General features: G+C 45.2%; 1 protein-coding gene across 2 annotated transcripts; it reads left to right on the top strand.

Moving 5' to 3' along the window:
• Window positions 1–345: 345 nt before the first annotated feature.
• On the top strand, window positions 346–15,085 carry Coch (cochlin). 2 transcript variants are annotated; one of them, XM_050138913.1, is made up of 12 exons: window positions 346–532; window positions 739–791; window positions 864–917; window positions 2,680–2,836; window positions 3,725–3,858; window positions 4,281–4,343; window positions 5,232–5,276; window positions 5,366–5,513; window positions 10,139–10,242; window positions 11,038–11,264; window positions 11,693–12,209; window positions 13,350–15,085. In XM_050138913.1, exons 1-12 carry the CDS (start codon window positions 459–461, stop codon window positions 13,523–13,525), a joined length of 1,752 nt encoding a protein of 583 aa, XP_049994870.1. In that variant the 5' UTR covers window positions 346–458; the 3' UTR covers window positions 13,526–15,085. The 2 variants fall into 2 exon arrangements, with proteins under 2 accessions (XP_049994870.1, XP_049994872.1); XM_050138915.1 differs by having other exon boundaries at window positions 448–536.
• Window positions 15,086–16,136: the final 1,051 nt, after the last annotated feature.

Raw genomic sequence — 16,136 nt, 5'->3', positions numbered from 1 at the left:
CGGTAACGGGTTGTGGAACAAGTTTCCCAGCACAGTGTTTCACCAAATGCCGGTTGGTTTTACTTTAAAGGTAGCACTGTTCCCACGGGCGCGAAGTTGGAAGTTTTCTAGGACCCGGTGTTAGGCTGCTCTACACCCCACAGCGACCGTGCGGAGTCCGTCAGTTCCCTCTGGGCAGTCACCCACCACCTCGTCCAGTACCCTGCACGACCTGCGCGTCCCTAGGAGCGCCCCCAGGCGCGCTCAGATGCACCCCACCCCCAAATCCCGGGGCGCCACCGGCTACCTTCACACCTCCCCAGGGGACCCCCACACCGCAGGGAGAGGCGCCAGCGCGCCGGTCTTCCCCCCGGGGGGGGTGTCGGTAGCGAGGGCGGAGCTGGCCGGCCACCGCCCTACCGGGGGACCCAGGACCGCTCCCAGCCCCCGCCTGTGGCCCCCCGCACCGCACAGTGCTCATGCGCGCCGCCGGCCTTTATAGCGGCCGCGGAGCCGCGCTTACCGCACTCGGGTGCAGCCGGGCGGATCCCACGTAGGTGCGGGACCCGGGGTGATGCACGGGGTCTGTCCCTGTCTATCTGTGTGTCCTGGCGTCCCCCACGCCGATATGAGGTGGCACACTGTGCCCGGGACTGCTCCATCTGCAGCGGCCAGGCTCTCCCGCCTTCGCCCGCTCCCGAGGAGCCCGGGGGCCCTGGGGTCCCCGGGGAGCCTCGCTCACGCCTCGCTCTCCCGCAGGTCTTCGCAGACCCCCGCCATGCCCGCGTCCTGGATCCCTGCTCTCAGCCTCGGTGGGTACGCGCCCTCGCCGCCGCGCCCGCGCGGGCGGAGGCAGCAGCCACCTAGCTGTCCTTTCTCCGCAGGTGCGTGGCTGCTGCTGCTACTGCTGCCCCGGCTCGCGCGCGCCGAGGGAGCCGGTGAGTTGGATGCGGGAGGAGGAGGGAGGGAGGACAGGGAGGGAAGGAGGGAAGGAGGCTGAGGATCTGCGGAGGGATGCCGGACTAGAGTGGTGGAGAGGCATCCGCTCCCATCCCCTGTGCACCAGGGGTCTGACAGGTACTCTTCCCGGGAGTACACCATCTAGCTCCTGGTCTCTTAGTCCCGAGTTACTGGCTTGGGAAAACCGGTTGGTTCCGGCCCCCAGATGGGTCGCCTCAGGTCCTGGTCCCACCTAGTCCGATCACCTTGCTGTGTGTTTGTCGTACTGTAACCCCCATGGAAGCACCGTCGGCAGTTCTTCTCGCTCTCTGGAAGCCTCAAAAGAGGTGGTTCCACGTGTAGAAAAGCCCGAGGAAGGGTGTGTGGCTCGGTGTCTTTTCTGCGACGTGTAAGGGGTAGTTTCATTTCTAAAAATCTGTTGTTTGCTTTTCTTGAAAGTGGAAATGGTAAGTACCGCACCTGGCTGCCGTGTTCACCTTTTGTCCAAGGGAGTCAGTGTTAGCGGCTCTAAGACAGACTAGGTTCGAGATTCTAGCGTCACTGCAGGCCCCTACACTCAGGTCGCTGAAAACAAGAAAGACTGGGATTATTTGATAGAGGTGCTGGACTCCTGTACGGAGTTAGGATCTTAACTGAGCAGAGGAACTGGTATTACACCTGGGAGAAGTCTTCCCCCCTTCTTCCATGGCCCAGGTAGCAGCACCCACAGAGGTCCTTGGCAGAGGCAAGTAACTCAACTTGCAAAACTATCCTGTCTTGTCGGGTAAGGGAGATGTTGTATCCCCCATCCCCACCCCAAATATCTGTTTCCAAAGATCTTTGTCCCTGTGTTTGGAAAATCGTACTCAATAACCTTAATGTCGGTTTAATCGGCAGTGAATTGGCAGGCTACCATTTCGGAGTCTGTTGTAATTTGACAAATTAACACCTTTCATAGTAACTTTGTTTGCTTTTGGGGGGGTGATGTCACTGTAGCTCAGGCTAGCCTCAAACTCAAGGCAAAAATCTTGCTGCCTCAGCTTCCCGAGTGCTGGAATGACTGAGTGAGCCACTCAGGGTTTTCCAAAGAAGCATTTGCTGCCTCAGGGGTCCCTTTGGTCGGATCTGGAGGAGATATAATCAGATGTAAGTGTAGGACTGCCTGGTGTCTGTCCTTTGGGAGTTGTGGGGTGCTCCTTGGGCTAATTAACACTATAACTTTCATTTCCTCATTTGGAAACTGTACATAAACGTTCTGTGGACCCAGGCACCAGTTAACTGGCTGGCTTGTGTGAACGTGAGATTTTAAGGCGGTGATAGTATCAGGTAACAAGGCTAAACAGCCCCATGGAAAGGGTCGCTTCAAGACTTTTGCGTGTGTCTATGAAGACACCCCACGACCCAGAATTACTGCCATGGTAAACGACTGTCAACAGTTTCATTGCAACTGAGATTTTTGTAGTTCTAAGGACAAGGTCAAAGACAAGCATTGCCTTCTCATTCAGATGTACTTTGTTACATTGTCCAAACTGACTAAGAACTGGGAATATTGTCACATTAGACATCTGTAGCAACTGGGCCCTAGATTAAATTGAAAATCCCTTTTGCTTTGCTAACATCTAAAACAGCATCAACATTTAAGTCAGTGTTGTGGTGGAAGTAGAGAAGCTAGGGGGTTAAAATAATCCCATCTCCGAGTTTCCTGCCACACTCCCCCACGAAGCCTTCAGAGCCCTTGTGTAACAAATCCTTTCTCTCCAGTTCCCATTGCCATCACCTGCTTCACCAGAGGCCTGGATATCCGGAAAGAGAAAGCAGATGTTCTCTGCCCAGGAGGCTGTTCTCTCGAGGAATTTTCTGTGTTCGGGAACATAGTATATGCTTCGGTGTCCAGCATATGTGGGGCTGCTGTCCATAGGTGAGCCGGAACATGTGGGACGGGCCATGCGGGAGGACAGGGGTACAAGCATAGTTAGTCTCTCCCTTGTGTAGCCGTTTGGTCCCATTTCCTACCTGCTTGCTTCTTTTCTGTGTCCCTTTGGGCTACAGGAGGTGGATATATTCTTAAGGTTTTCATGGGTATTCTTGGCATCACCAAATGTACAAGGGAAGCTGTCTGACAATGAGCAGATGTATTAATTAATAAAAAGTGTGTGTGTGTGTGTGTGTGTGTGTGCTATAGTTGTTTGGCTTCCCATGGAGGACAGACGAGGGTGTTGGATCCCTAGGAGGGTAGAGTTACTTGTGGTTGTGAGCCACCTCATGGTGCTAGGAACTGATCTTAGGGCTTCTTAAACACTGAGCCGGTTCTCCAGCTCTGCATAAGTGCCTGATGGCTCCATTCCTACGATTCTAAAACATTCCTCATTGTGTCATACGATTTCTGGGTTTTTAGCTTCCATCTCAAATTTTAAAGTAGACCCAGCTTTGGTCTGCATTCCACATGAGGAGACTGAACTCGGGTTATGAGATATCTTGTTGACTGTCAGTACGGTGAGCCGATGCTACCCCATCCTACAGTAAAAGAGCGGGTGTGATTTTTCTAATACAGTCCAAGAGCACATGCAGTTAGTTAGCACCATTTTATTAATTCTTATCTTGGAGATAAGAAACAGGGTACCGGTGTGTCCTTAGCATCGCTTTAAAAAGTTTGACAGCACAAGGTCCTTTCTCCAGACACTTCTGTTCCTGTAAACGTGAGTCTCGAGGCCGAGAGCAAGCATCCTTAGGCAACTTCTCCACTCAGCTGTTTTCTTGACCCATCAGAGCAACGGGATAGTGTCTCAGCTTAGCTCTGACATTGCAGGGGAGTGATTGACAGCTCCGGGGGACCTGTGCGTGTCTACAGCCTTCCTGGTCGAGAGAACTATTCTTCTGTGGACGCGAATGGCGTCCAGTCCCAGACGCTTTCCAGATGGCCTTCTTCCTTCGCGGTGACCAGTAGGTACAATTTCCTTGTTCTCAACTGTGCACAAACACTTCCTCACACCCTCAAAGGGATTTTCGGCTTTCTTTAGACCAGCCTTTTTGATTGATGGAGAATCTTGTAGCTAAGAAGTCAACTATGGGACAGAGTCACCCAAGTTTTGGGGGAGTAAAAATCTCACCTCACTCAGTGGAAACCGAAATCGGAATTGTCTGCAGTCTGAATGCCTAGATAGTTAGCAGGTAACAAACTGTCAAACCTGCAGAGTCAGTTTTTGGTGATCTTTTCAAATATACCAAGAATCCAAAGCTAATGGTCAGTGTGATGTCTACATTTGAGTCACCATTGCCCCCAACCATCATGTAGAACTTTAGATGCATAACATTCTGATGGCAGAGAAGGGAAGAGAAAAACAATAAACTTCTCATCTCAACAGAAGGAAAAAGCAGTTCCCAGGAAGCCACGGGACGGGCAGTGTCCACCGCCCATCCGCCTGCAGGTATGAAACACCGACCGATCTTGTTGCCGGGCACATCATTTGGAGTTAGAAATGCCATTGGTAGAACCTTGCCTTCAGAACACTAATATCACAGAGGAGCAAAGCAGCTGCCTCACGTTTACTGATGCTTTGAATGGAAGCATTCTACTTTAGAGTTCACGGTTCTTCTCTTCTTTATCATAAACCTAGCTCATCCAAGTCCCAGGAAGTCCGTTCCATCCCTCCCTGATTTGATGAACCACGTGTGGAAACCGGTCAAGGACCTCTTTCCAGCTCCTTGCTCCAATAGTCCACTTAGTTTCTGCACTGCCATGTGACTCAGAGAAACCAGTGTGTGGCCGCTACAAAAAAGTTCAGGGATCTCTATTTCCAAAACAGTGGCCATTTCATTTTTATTTTATTAGAGATTTGTTTTATGTGTGTATGTGTGTGGGACTGTATTTATGTGTATGGTGTGTGTGCAGACAAAGGCGGAACTAAAAGAGGGTGGTGGGCTATTCTGGAACTCAGGTTACAGGCGCTGTGACTTCAGCTGCTTGATGTGGAACTGGGAGCCAAACCTGGGACTTCTGTAAGAGCAGGAAAAACTAGATTACCCGCTGCTCCATCTCTCCGGCCCCTACCATTTTAAAGTCGAAGAAATTAAGAACATGTGTCTCTGCATTCCCACTCTTGCTTCAGCTGTGGGTTTAGATATCAAAGCCTTGGATAGATACATACCTAATACATAGGCCTGCCACAGTTCTGTTCTGAGGTTGCTTTTCCAGTCCAGAAGACCCTGAGATGAATTTAAAAGGCCTTTCTAAGAAGGCATTCCTTGCCAGGCTCATCCTGGTGGAAGTTCCTGCTGTGCAAAGGGCTTGTGCTCAAGTGCTTCCTTTGTTTCAGGTAAACGACTCAAGAAAACGCCAGAGAAGAAGACTGGCAATAAAGGTAAGAGCTAAGGAGGAGGAGGGGCGGGGGTGGGGGCATTTCCTCCAGCTGCACTTGAGACTCACAAGCCCTCCTTTGGCTCTCTTCAGACTGTAAGGCAGACATTGCATTTCTGATCGATGGGAGCTTTAATATAGGCCAGCGCCGGTTCAATTTGCAGAAGAACTTCGTTGGGAAAGTGGCGTTGATGCTGGGAATTGGGACCGAAGGACCACACGTGGGCCTCGTACAAGCCAGGTACCAACTTTAATAAAATGGGTAATTATGGCTGTCTTGAATGATAACTACTTACCAAGTTGTAATATTAATTTCAGTTAAATATAATTTAAGTTTGGACAAGCTGGATTCCCAAACTATAATTCAGGATTTAGGAACGTCTCAGGAAGATTGGGTATCGTGGTGTATACCTATAACCCCAGTACATAGGCAGCAGAGGCAGGCGATAGCCTTATATCCGCTTTGTGCGTGAGTTCGATGCCAGCCTAGTCTACATCGCAAATAGACCAGCTAGAGCTGCATGGTGAGACTGGTCCTTAGGGAGAGGAAATATATCTGAAGCACTTGCATGCGCATGCAGTGTTCACACTGCAAACAACACCACCAACAAAAGACCGTCTGGTTAGTCTGTGCGGGTCTGAGGGCACCACTGGCATAAAAGGCCTTAGTGACCAGTACACTGTAGAAAGCCGGAAAGGGATTTCATGGCCTGGAAGCCTTACACAAACTCTTTCTCTGCTTCACTCAGCTCCCGGCTTTCTTTTCTGGAGGAAGCGGTGGTGAGCTCTCTGTTCCCCTTCTTTACTCTGCCAATTTATATGGGCGGCCCGGAAATGAACAGCAGCCTCCCCCAATGTTAATCCCTTCCCGTGTCCCTTCCTTGGAGATCCAAAGCGTGACTGTCACGGCTCTAGTATGGCGACATCAGCCTGAGAGAGTGAGGCGGACTACAGTCTCATCTAGGGCATCAGACAATATATATTCTGAGGGTTAAGCAGGGCACATGAGCAAAGTTCACCGAAGTGCAAGCTGTATACCGTCACAGGGGCAAAGGTCACCCGAGTTAGGCTGTATGCAGTCGTGAGGACCACGCATGCTTACAAGCATCCTGCTGGATAATAATGGGAAAGACGAAGGGTGGTCTAAGGCAAACCCACCTACACCTGGGGGAGGGGGGGCACGAAAGCATGATCCAAGAACAGCCAGAGGTCACGAGCTCTCAGAAGTCTCCCCACGCAATCCAGGGACCGTGTTCCGTCCGACACGTGCCCTCTTCTACTTCATTCCTGTAAACATGATCGTGGTGGCTTTAGCACCTACTAATGTTCCTTAGAGGAAGCTTGACAAGTAGAACAAAGAAGTGCGTTTAGCAGACCAAGTCCTCCAGATCCCGTCCTTGTAAAGTTGTGTTTCCTTTCGGCGCTGGAGAAGACGTTTGCTTTCCCCTTGTCTGCATTTCAGGCTGTGAAAGTGTTGGACCCCGTTCGCTCACCCCTTAGTGTCTGAAGCATTCTCTCCTGTCGAATGCGTGTTGCACGCTGTCTTATAGACTTCCTTTGCATACTTGAGACCGTCTCCCCCTGCCGTCCACTGCCACGCAGCACCTCATGACAAGAAGCCTGTGTCAGCTTTGTTCCCAGCTTTGACTGTTTCATTCTGCTGAATTCCTGGGTGGGAAGTTCAGACACTTTCAAAGTCTGATAAAAATAGCTAAGTTGCTTTCTAGAAGGTTGAGTGAGGCAGCTAATACTGTCAGCCGTGGATAAGGATGGCCTGGCCCCTCTACGAGCACTCACTAATACTCCAGCCGTTATGCCCCGCCCCCCTTTGGTTTTTCAAGACTGGGTTTCTCTGTGTAGCCCTGGCTGTCCTGGAACCCGCTCTGAAGACCAGGCTGGCCTCGAATTCAAGGCCTCTGCCTCCCAAGTCCATTTGTTACTTTTTATAATAGGGTCTGTTTTGAAGATATTTAAATTTTCTTTTTTTAAAAAAAGGAAAGTATTTTTATTTTATGTGTATTAGTATTTTGCCATAGGTATCAGGTCCCCTGGAACTGGGATTACAGAGAGTTGTGAGCTGCCATGTGGGTGCTGGGAATTGAACCTGGGTCCTCTGGAAGAACAGTCAATGCTCTTAACCACTGAGCCATCTCTCTAGCCCAATATTTAACCTTTCTATATAATTTAGTCATTTTCCCCCTAGCCTTTAAAACACTGAGCCCTTTATTATGTTGATTTAAATGCAAAATCAATTTTCTTTGAGTCAAGGACTGATTTTTTATTATTTTGGTGATCTAGATGGGTTTTTTTGGTTTGTTTTTTGTTTTTGTTTTTTGTTTGTTTGTTTTGAACAGGGTTTCTCTGGAACTTGCTTTGTAGACCAGGCTGTCCTCAAACTCAGAGATCCACCTGCCTCTGTTTCCCAAGTACTGGGATTAAAGGCGTGCACCACTGTGCCTGATTTAGGTCCTGATACATTTTCTAAGTGTATTTCCTGTATATTTCAACTCTCCCATATGACTTTTTTTTCTTACATTGATTTGTTTTGACTAATTTAACCCTATGCTTTTTCAAAACGAAAGCTGCATTAACCTATATACTCACGTTTTCCTGCTTTAGGAAGCACTAGAATAAAGAGCTCACTATGGCATAGATTCTGATTGTTCTTAATAAAACCCAGAGTCAGATATTAGAGGGTGAAAGCTGAGAGGTCAGAGAAGCAGCATATCCAACCACTAGACAGACCTTTTACCTCTACCGAATCCTCAGATCCTGGCCTCAGACTGCCTTCTCAGACTGCGTCCTCTGACTGACCCCTTCAGACCACACCTCAGACTGCATCCTTAGACTGCTCTGAGCTCCTGTCTCCTCCCGCCTTATATTCCTCTCTCTGCCCAGCCATATCACTCCTGTCTCCGCCTCCCTAGTGATGGGATCCCACTTTGTGTGAGCTCTGTCTCTCTTTTAAACAGATTCAATCAAGTGTAGCCCAGTGTTACCTTGAACTCACAGAGATCCCTCTGCCTCTGTCTCACAAGTCCTGGAATTAAAGGTGTGTGCCACCACTGCCTGGCCTCTAGTGGCTTAGCTCTGCACTCTGATCTTCAGGCAAGCTTTGTTAAACACAAAATGTCACTATATAATAAATATATAAATAGAACAGGGTGACCTTTGCATCATTAATGGTGCAAAAATAAGATGACTGGCTTAGGTCAGAATCTGAATAACTGAGAGTGAACAAACTTACCTAAGTAACCAAACCGTGCCATCGGATTGCATGATCCAGCAGGTGGGCTGGGAGAAAGTCTTCCCTGTCACTCACAGAATCTTGAAGAGTCGGGGATAGTCACAGGCATCTTCAGTCCCACAGCCCAGAAAGATGAAACAGGAGAGCTTGTCTTAAAGCAAGCAAGCAAACAAACAATAAAGCCCGACGTTAAAATGGCTACTTATGCTTAAAGCTTAAAAACTTGCACTTAATGAAATTCTGACTACAAAGGTTTTACTCGGCCTCGTGTGTGTGCGCGCGCGCGCAGGTGGACACACACATGGGTGCAGAAGGTAGAGGACACTCCATGTTTTATTCTTCAGATGCCCATCCACTTTTTATTGTTTTAGATAGGTCTCTGATAAGCCTGGAACTCGCCAAGTAGGGTGGCTGGTTGGCCAACATGTCCCAGGCATCCGCCTCCTCAGCATTGGGATCACAAATCTGAGCCACCACGCTCAGCTCTCCTTACATGAGTTTTGGAGATTGAACTCATGTCTTGGACTGAACCATCTCCTCAGTCTTTGATATGATCTCTAATGAACAAAATAAAGTTAAAAGTGAGCTGAAATTCTTTAAATAACCAGGATTGGCAAGTGCCGTTGTCGTTTTAGTAAGAAAAGTTTTACATTGCAGTGTTTTTACAATACATTTCCTTGTACGTTTTCCCATCTTTAGAATGTCAGTCTTAGGGACTAGAAATAAGGCTCAGCAATCAAGAGCATTGGTTGCTCTTCCGAAGGACCGAGGTTCACCTACATGGTCACTTACACATATCTGTTTCCAGTTCCAGGAGATCTAACGCCCTCTTCTGGCTGCTGTGAGCATCGGGCATGCACATATGCATTGACATAACAAGCAGACAAAACACCCACATACAAATAATACTTTCAGATGTCAGTTTTTTTTTTTTTTGGCTAATAGACAGCTAAATGCTTCTGGGGCTCTGCACTGGAGCAGACGTACGCTCACACCCAACTGTTTCCTACATACCTGGTGCCCAACCCTGGAGAGTGCCACCAAGACCGCACAGCCACACCTGCCTTACCGTGCTGCACACAGGAAGTCTGTAACGCCAGTTCCAACTTGAATTTGAAGCAATTGAGTCTGAATTTAACATATTCTGTTAGGCAAATTCCGTGAGTTCTGAGCCTGTTTCTTTAAATGATTAGTATAATTCCACCTCATGAAAATAGGAAATGAAATTGCAAATGCTTAGCTATTATTTAAAATATAATAAATTTGGAGTGTAGCAACCATACTTGTTACATTTCTGAAACATTCCCAGTGAGTGGAAGCAATGTACAAGTTGATCATATATACTTTGTGATTTAAAAAAGACTTAGGTCCGACTCTTTCTTACATTTCTTATATGTGGTTTGTTTCTATTATGTTGCCTACATCGATTTCTCTCTACCATGTGTGTGCCTGGTACCCAGAGGGGTCGTGTGAGTGATGCTAGATGCTAGGGAGTGAATCAGATGGTTGTGAGCTGCTATGTTGCTACTGGGAATTGAACATTGGTCCTCTACCAGTAATTTAAAAAAAGGCCGTCTAACTATTTTCTTTCCTAAAAACTTTTTTTTTCATTCTTATAGTGAACATCCCAAAATAGAATTTTACCTGAAAAACTTTACTTCAGCCAAAGATGTCTTGTTTGCCATAAAAGAAGTAGGTTTCCGAGGGGGTAATTCCAACACAGGTAAGTGCACCACCTCCGGGCTCAGCATAGGGGATGATTGAGACCAAAACCACAAGTTACCACTTTTAGTGCCATCTAGAGACTCTCTCCTGCTAGGTCTTGTGTTAGCTAGATCTGCATCCCTTCACCTGACAGCTCTCTGTAGTGGAAAACATGCCAATGGCTTAGCCGGTAATTCTTTCTTTGCTTGTTATTTTTGTGTGTTTGTTTTGTTTTGTTTGAGACAGGGTTTCTCTGTATAACAGCCCTGGCTATCCAAGAACTTAATTTGTAGACCAGGCTGGCCTCAGACTCAAGAGATCCACCTGCCTCTGCCTCTCAAGTGCTGGGATTAAAGGTGTGCGCCACCATCGCCTGGTGCTGATAATTCTTAAATAAATAAGTAAAATTTAAAAACCTACAGCATTGTGCTCTTTAGGAAAGTTACTGTTTGTAAGCAAAGATGAACAGACTTAACCGCAAAGGCAGACGGAGCAGACTTTGGAGGGTTCCTTGTGCCCTAGCTGCCCTCATAGGCCAGTAAGGGGCGAGAGCACGACAGGAGGGGGCGGGGCGTGTTATGTTTTACCGTTGAGTGATAGAAGGGAATGTGAGACTTCTGGGAGGTGGAGGGGGAAGCAGTGTAGGTTGTGAAGACCAAAAATAGGTCTGAAGGACAATCAAACTTTCCCATTTCATAGATCTTTTACTAACTGAATTCCATAAGTTAAATTCTTAAATTGAATGGCATTGCTACCTAAAATCGAAATGTCATTTGAGCCGTGACCAATGCTGTTCATTTGCTTCTGTTCTTAGGAAAAGCCTTGAAGCACACTGCTCAGAAATTCTTTACAGCAGACGCAGGGGTGAGAAAAGGGATACCAAAAGTGGTGGTGGTGTTTATTGATGGCTGGCCTTCTGATGACATTGAGGAAGCAGGCATTGTGGCCAGAGAGTTTGGTGTCAACGTATTTATAGTTTCTGTGGCCAAGCCCATCCCTGAAGAACTGGGGATGGTTCAGGATGTTGCATTTGTTGACAAGGTAAGGTGTAATGGGCAGGAGTGACTCAGTTTGGGACCTCTTACACCTAGTACTGATAAGCCCACAACTAGATTAATGTACAAATATTTAATGTTTGAGGAGGGCGTGGAAGAACAGACCTGTAATCCCAGCTACTCTTGTAGACCAGGCTGGCCTTGAACTCAGACATCTGCCTGCCTCTGCCTCCTAAACGCTGGGAGTAAAGGCGTGTGCCACCACTGCCCAGCAATCCCAGCTACTCAATGAGGCTTAGACGACAGGATTACAAATCCTGGGCCAGCCTGTTTAACTAAGACCCTTATCTCAAAATGAGAAGTAGCAAGAAGGCTGGGGATACATATGTAAGTTCTAGGTTCATTCTCCAACACCACTATTTGCAAAATACTAAACTTTTTATTTTGGGGATATCTTTTGTCTTCCCCCTTTAGGCTGTGTGTCGGAACAATGGCTTCTTCTCTTATCACATGCCCAACTGGTTTGGCACCACAAAATACGTGAAGCCTCTGGTGCAGAAGCTCTGCACTCACGAGCAGATGATGTGCAGCAAGACCTGCTACAACTCAGTGAATATCGCCTTCCTAATCGACGGTTCCAGCAGTGTAGGGGATAGCAATTTCCGTCTCATGCTGGAATTTGTTTCTAACATAGCCAAGACATTTGAAATCTCAGACATTGGAGCCAAGATAGCGGCTGTCCAGTTCACTTATGATCAGCGCACAGAATTCAGTTTCACTGACTATAACACCAAAGAGAATGTTCTAGCTGTCCTAGGAAACATACGCTATATGAGTGGAGGAACAGCTACTGGTGATGCCATTTCCTTTACTGTTAGAAATGTATTTGGCCCCATAAGGGACAGCCCCAACAAAAACTTCCTGGTGATTGTCACAGATGGGCAGTCCTACGATGATGTCCGAGGCCCCGCTGCAGCTGCTCACGACGCAGGTAAGATGGTTATCCTTTGTGTTAGAGATACAAAAGGGGTCCTATGAATTCTACATCAATATAGGCTCAGACATTTTTGTGGAAAGGATCCTTGCAGTATGGACTAAATTCAATGAGCTTTAGAGTTTCCATGATTGAACTGCAATTCTTCCAGGCATCATGAAAATCCCTTTGGAAGTTTTTTTTAATCGCCACATATTTTTGCTTTAAAAAAGACTAGCAGTTTAAGACTTATGTGCACCATGTGTACACCTGGTGCCTGTGAAGATCAGAAGAGGACATCTGATCCCTTGGAACTGAAGTTAGATGGATGTGAACTATGTGGGTGCTGGAAACTGGACACAGGTTCTGTGCAAGAGCAACTAATGTTAATTGCTGAGCCATCTCTCTAACTCCAAAACCTACATTTTTTTTTTTNTTTTTTTTTTGATTTTCGAGACAGGGTTTCTCTGTAGCTTTTTGGTTCCTGTCCTAGAACTAGCTCTTGTAGACCAGGCTGGCCTCGAACTCAGAGATCCGCCTGCCTCTGCCTCCCGAGTGCTGGGATTAAAGGCGTGCGCCGCCACCACCCGGCAAAACCTACAATTTTTGATAATTGGATTTGTCAATACTTCAAAGACTGAAGTAGAGGAAACATTTATCACGAGAATCTATTCCTAGGACAATGCAAACTTCCCCACTTATGTATCTTTTTGTGCCAGGCTTAATTTAATGTGCTTATTAAGAGCTCAAAATGATGTCTGACAGTGACAGTAGCAGGGTCTTTCCTCACTGCCAACCACATGCAGGGTGTAGGATCTTTACAAACATCCGCTGGATGAGGTCCTTCTGCTCCGATGTTCAACACACTGTCTTTAGTGAACTGAGCATCATGGTATTTTCACCAATTATAATAAGTTGCTAATAGCAAAGCTTTTGGTTCTGACCAAATTATTTTCACCACAACCAAACTGTCTGTAGTCTACCTAGAAAACTTAGCATAGATCTCATTTAAATTAAGCCGTTTTCTGAGGTTACATATTAATATATGAATATATTATATATTCATTATATATAATTATGTAATTAATATATGAATATGTAACTTTGTATGTAAGCTAGACCTATTTTTAACTCACTTAAAAATTATTTCCATTGTAGGTATCACCATCTTCTCTGTTGGTGTGGCTTGGGCACCTCTGGATGACCTGAGAGATATGGCCTCTAAACCCAAGGAGTCACACGCTTTCTTTACCAGAGAGTTCACAGGATTAGAACCAATTGTCTCCGATGTCATTAGAGGCATTTGTAGAGATTTCTTAGAATCCCAGCAATAACTGTGATACTCTGACAACTCAAAAGAATAAGTACATGAGGATCTAATATGCAAACTGTATTCTCAATATCTAAGTAACTTTATAGCTTACCAGGATCAGTAAATATGTCAACAGCAGTTTAAAGCAAATGAGCTTTCATTTGAAGCTCCAAATTTAGATTGGCCGAGGATAATCAGGGTCCTTAGAAACTCAGGAAAGAGATGTCATGGGTTTAAATTGAAGATTGCAAACATGCATACTCAAAGTGGCTATGTATGCTCCAGTCAGACACAGCACTGGTCCTTCCCTAATCACTCTATACTGACTGTGCAAGGAGAGCAGAACAACTTTTAAACATAGATCAACTGTAATTTTGACCCATGTGAATGCTTTCTTAGAACCAGTCAACAGACAGCTGTTATTTCATGTACTAGTCTTCATACACATTATATGGAACATGTATCAAGCTTCTTTTGTAGTGTTTTCATAACTAATGGCTGAAAATACCACACTGAGTAAAGATAGGATTGCCTGGTATTTTTCTATTTATATCCTTAATTTTATGTGTATAGACAGGCATGTACTCCAAGAACTGAGAAAATGTTTAAGCACGGAAAGTTTTTGAAAAATGTTTCAAGTATTGTACCAGGAAAAATACTTGGCATAATAGCTTGGATGTCAACAATAAAACTGGAAGTGACTAAGTGCCTATTTATTAACACTACTGTTTTTCTTCTATGATAAACATTCTACTCCTGCTAATGACCAATCTGAATTAAGTTGTATAATATTTCATTCAATTACATGCTGAACACCTATTGTAGACTACCAGATTTAACCACTAGGGCATGTTTGAGTACCTGCTTCAAGAGAAACATAAACAATATCTTTTTAACAACTTAACCATATTTGTGAAGTTGATGTCAAGGAGAGTATCAAAAACCCACTCAGCATAGACTAGAGCCCACAGGGGCTCTCCCACAAGAATCTACCATTTCATATTGGCTACTTTCTCTAAGCTAGATTCTGGCCTCTCCTGTCAACCTGTTGACTACCATCTGACCTAGGAAAGGCACTGGCTGTAGACTCATGACTTCCTGGAGTGTACCAAATTTCATAACCCAGACAGAGAGTAAGGATTATATGTGAAGAGATTGCCCCCAAAACGATATAAAGGCTTAATAAAAAGAGCATTCCTCCTCCCCTCAAAGGCTGCAAACAATTCATTGTGAACAAGGAGAATCTTACCATAAGAAATAGGTTCAATTTAACCTGACTTCCTAAATTCTCTCCCTTGAGCAAATGAAACCCCAGTTTCCATTCATTAGCTCTTTTACAAGTCTTAATTCAACAAAGGACAAAACTTTGAAACATCTCAGATAACCAAAGACGCTAACATTTAATTGTCGATTGAGAGGAATTAAAATTTTAAGATACTAAGCATTTCTGTAAGTAAACAAAAATAACTAAGGATATACAATAATTACTTTTAAGACAAAGTAATTTGTCGGCCTCATCAAAATCTTCTGCCTCATCCTCTTCAATTCTAAGCTTATAGACACGCAGAGTTTACAAGCTTTAAAAATCAAGTTTTAAAAAGATGTATTATAATTCAGTTTCGGCAGGCATGTCTAGCTCATTCTGAAATGTTTTGTTGCACATCCCACGCCAACCTTACAGTCATAAGAGCCACCATACCTACGCCTGGCACATCACTTTATAGCTTCCAAATGAGTTGAGATGTTGGGTAAAGCTTGAAATGAGGAAAGTAACTACAGTCATGAGACAGAATTATTCAACAGCAAGGAGGGAAAAACATACTAAAATACCATTAAAACTTATATATAAAGTCAAGTTACTTTCCATAAATCATAAATAAACATATAAAACAAAAATAAGACTTTTTCAACCTTTTAATCTGTTTGCTATCACTAAAAAAATAAAAAAACATACTATCTTTTAAAATCCAGTTTTAATAAACCATAAGACACAAATGTTTATGCCCTGCAGTAACAAGCAAATTACAATGAAGTAGTTATGCAATGGGCTTCAGAAGGCTCCCAGAACAAAACTTGCCTTGAGGAAATTTATTATTTAAATATAGGAGTATGGAGGAAGAATATCCCTTTAGTTCTTTTCATTTTTCAGCTCAGAAAACAGAAACCGCTTTGTGTTCTTGGGTACATATGGTATACACATGCGAGAGTGCAAGTGTATGCCCATGAATGCATGCAGAGGCCAGACCAGGCTTCCCCCTCCACCGCTTTCCATCTTAATGCCTTGAGCTGGGATGGGCATGTGCTCGCTGAGACAACTCACCTTTAGGGCTAGGATGGCTTGCCAGGGAGCTCTCAGGACTCTCCTGTCTCTGGCCCCTCAACGTTGGGGTTCTATGTATGCAGCCACGCCACACTTTTTATATGGGAGCCAGAGATTCAAACTCAAGCTCTTACACTTACATGGCAATGGCAATCACTCACTGAATCACCACCCCAGACCCCAAAACCAACAGTTACTTTTTTAATTCTGAAGTCTTAGAGTTTTATCAACAACAACTGAGTTTCTAAAGAATTTTCAATGTATAATTTTTAAAGCAGGAATCCAAATAGAAATCTGCATGTAAATTCTGCAA

The sequence above is a fragment of the Alexandromys fortis genome, unplaced genomic scaffold, assembly GCF_014885135.2.
Source record: "Alexandromys fortis isolate MF-2015 unplaced genomic scaffold, M_Fortis_MF-2015_v1.1 scaffold_35, whole genome shotgun sequence".
Classification (NCBI taxonomy): domain Eukaryota; kingdom Metazoa; phylum Chordata; class Mammalia; order Rodentia; family Cricetidae; genus Alexandromys; species Alexandromys fortis.
The sequence above is the reverse complement of the archived record's forward strand: the minus strand, read 5'-3'. Positions and strand labels throughout refer to the sequence as shown.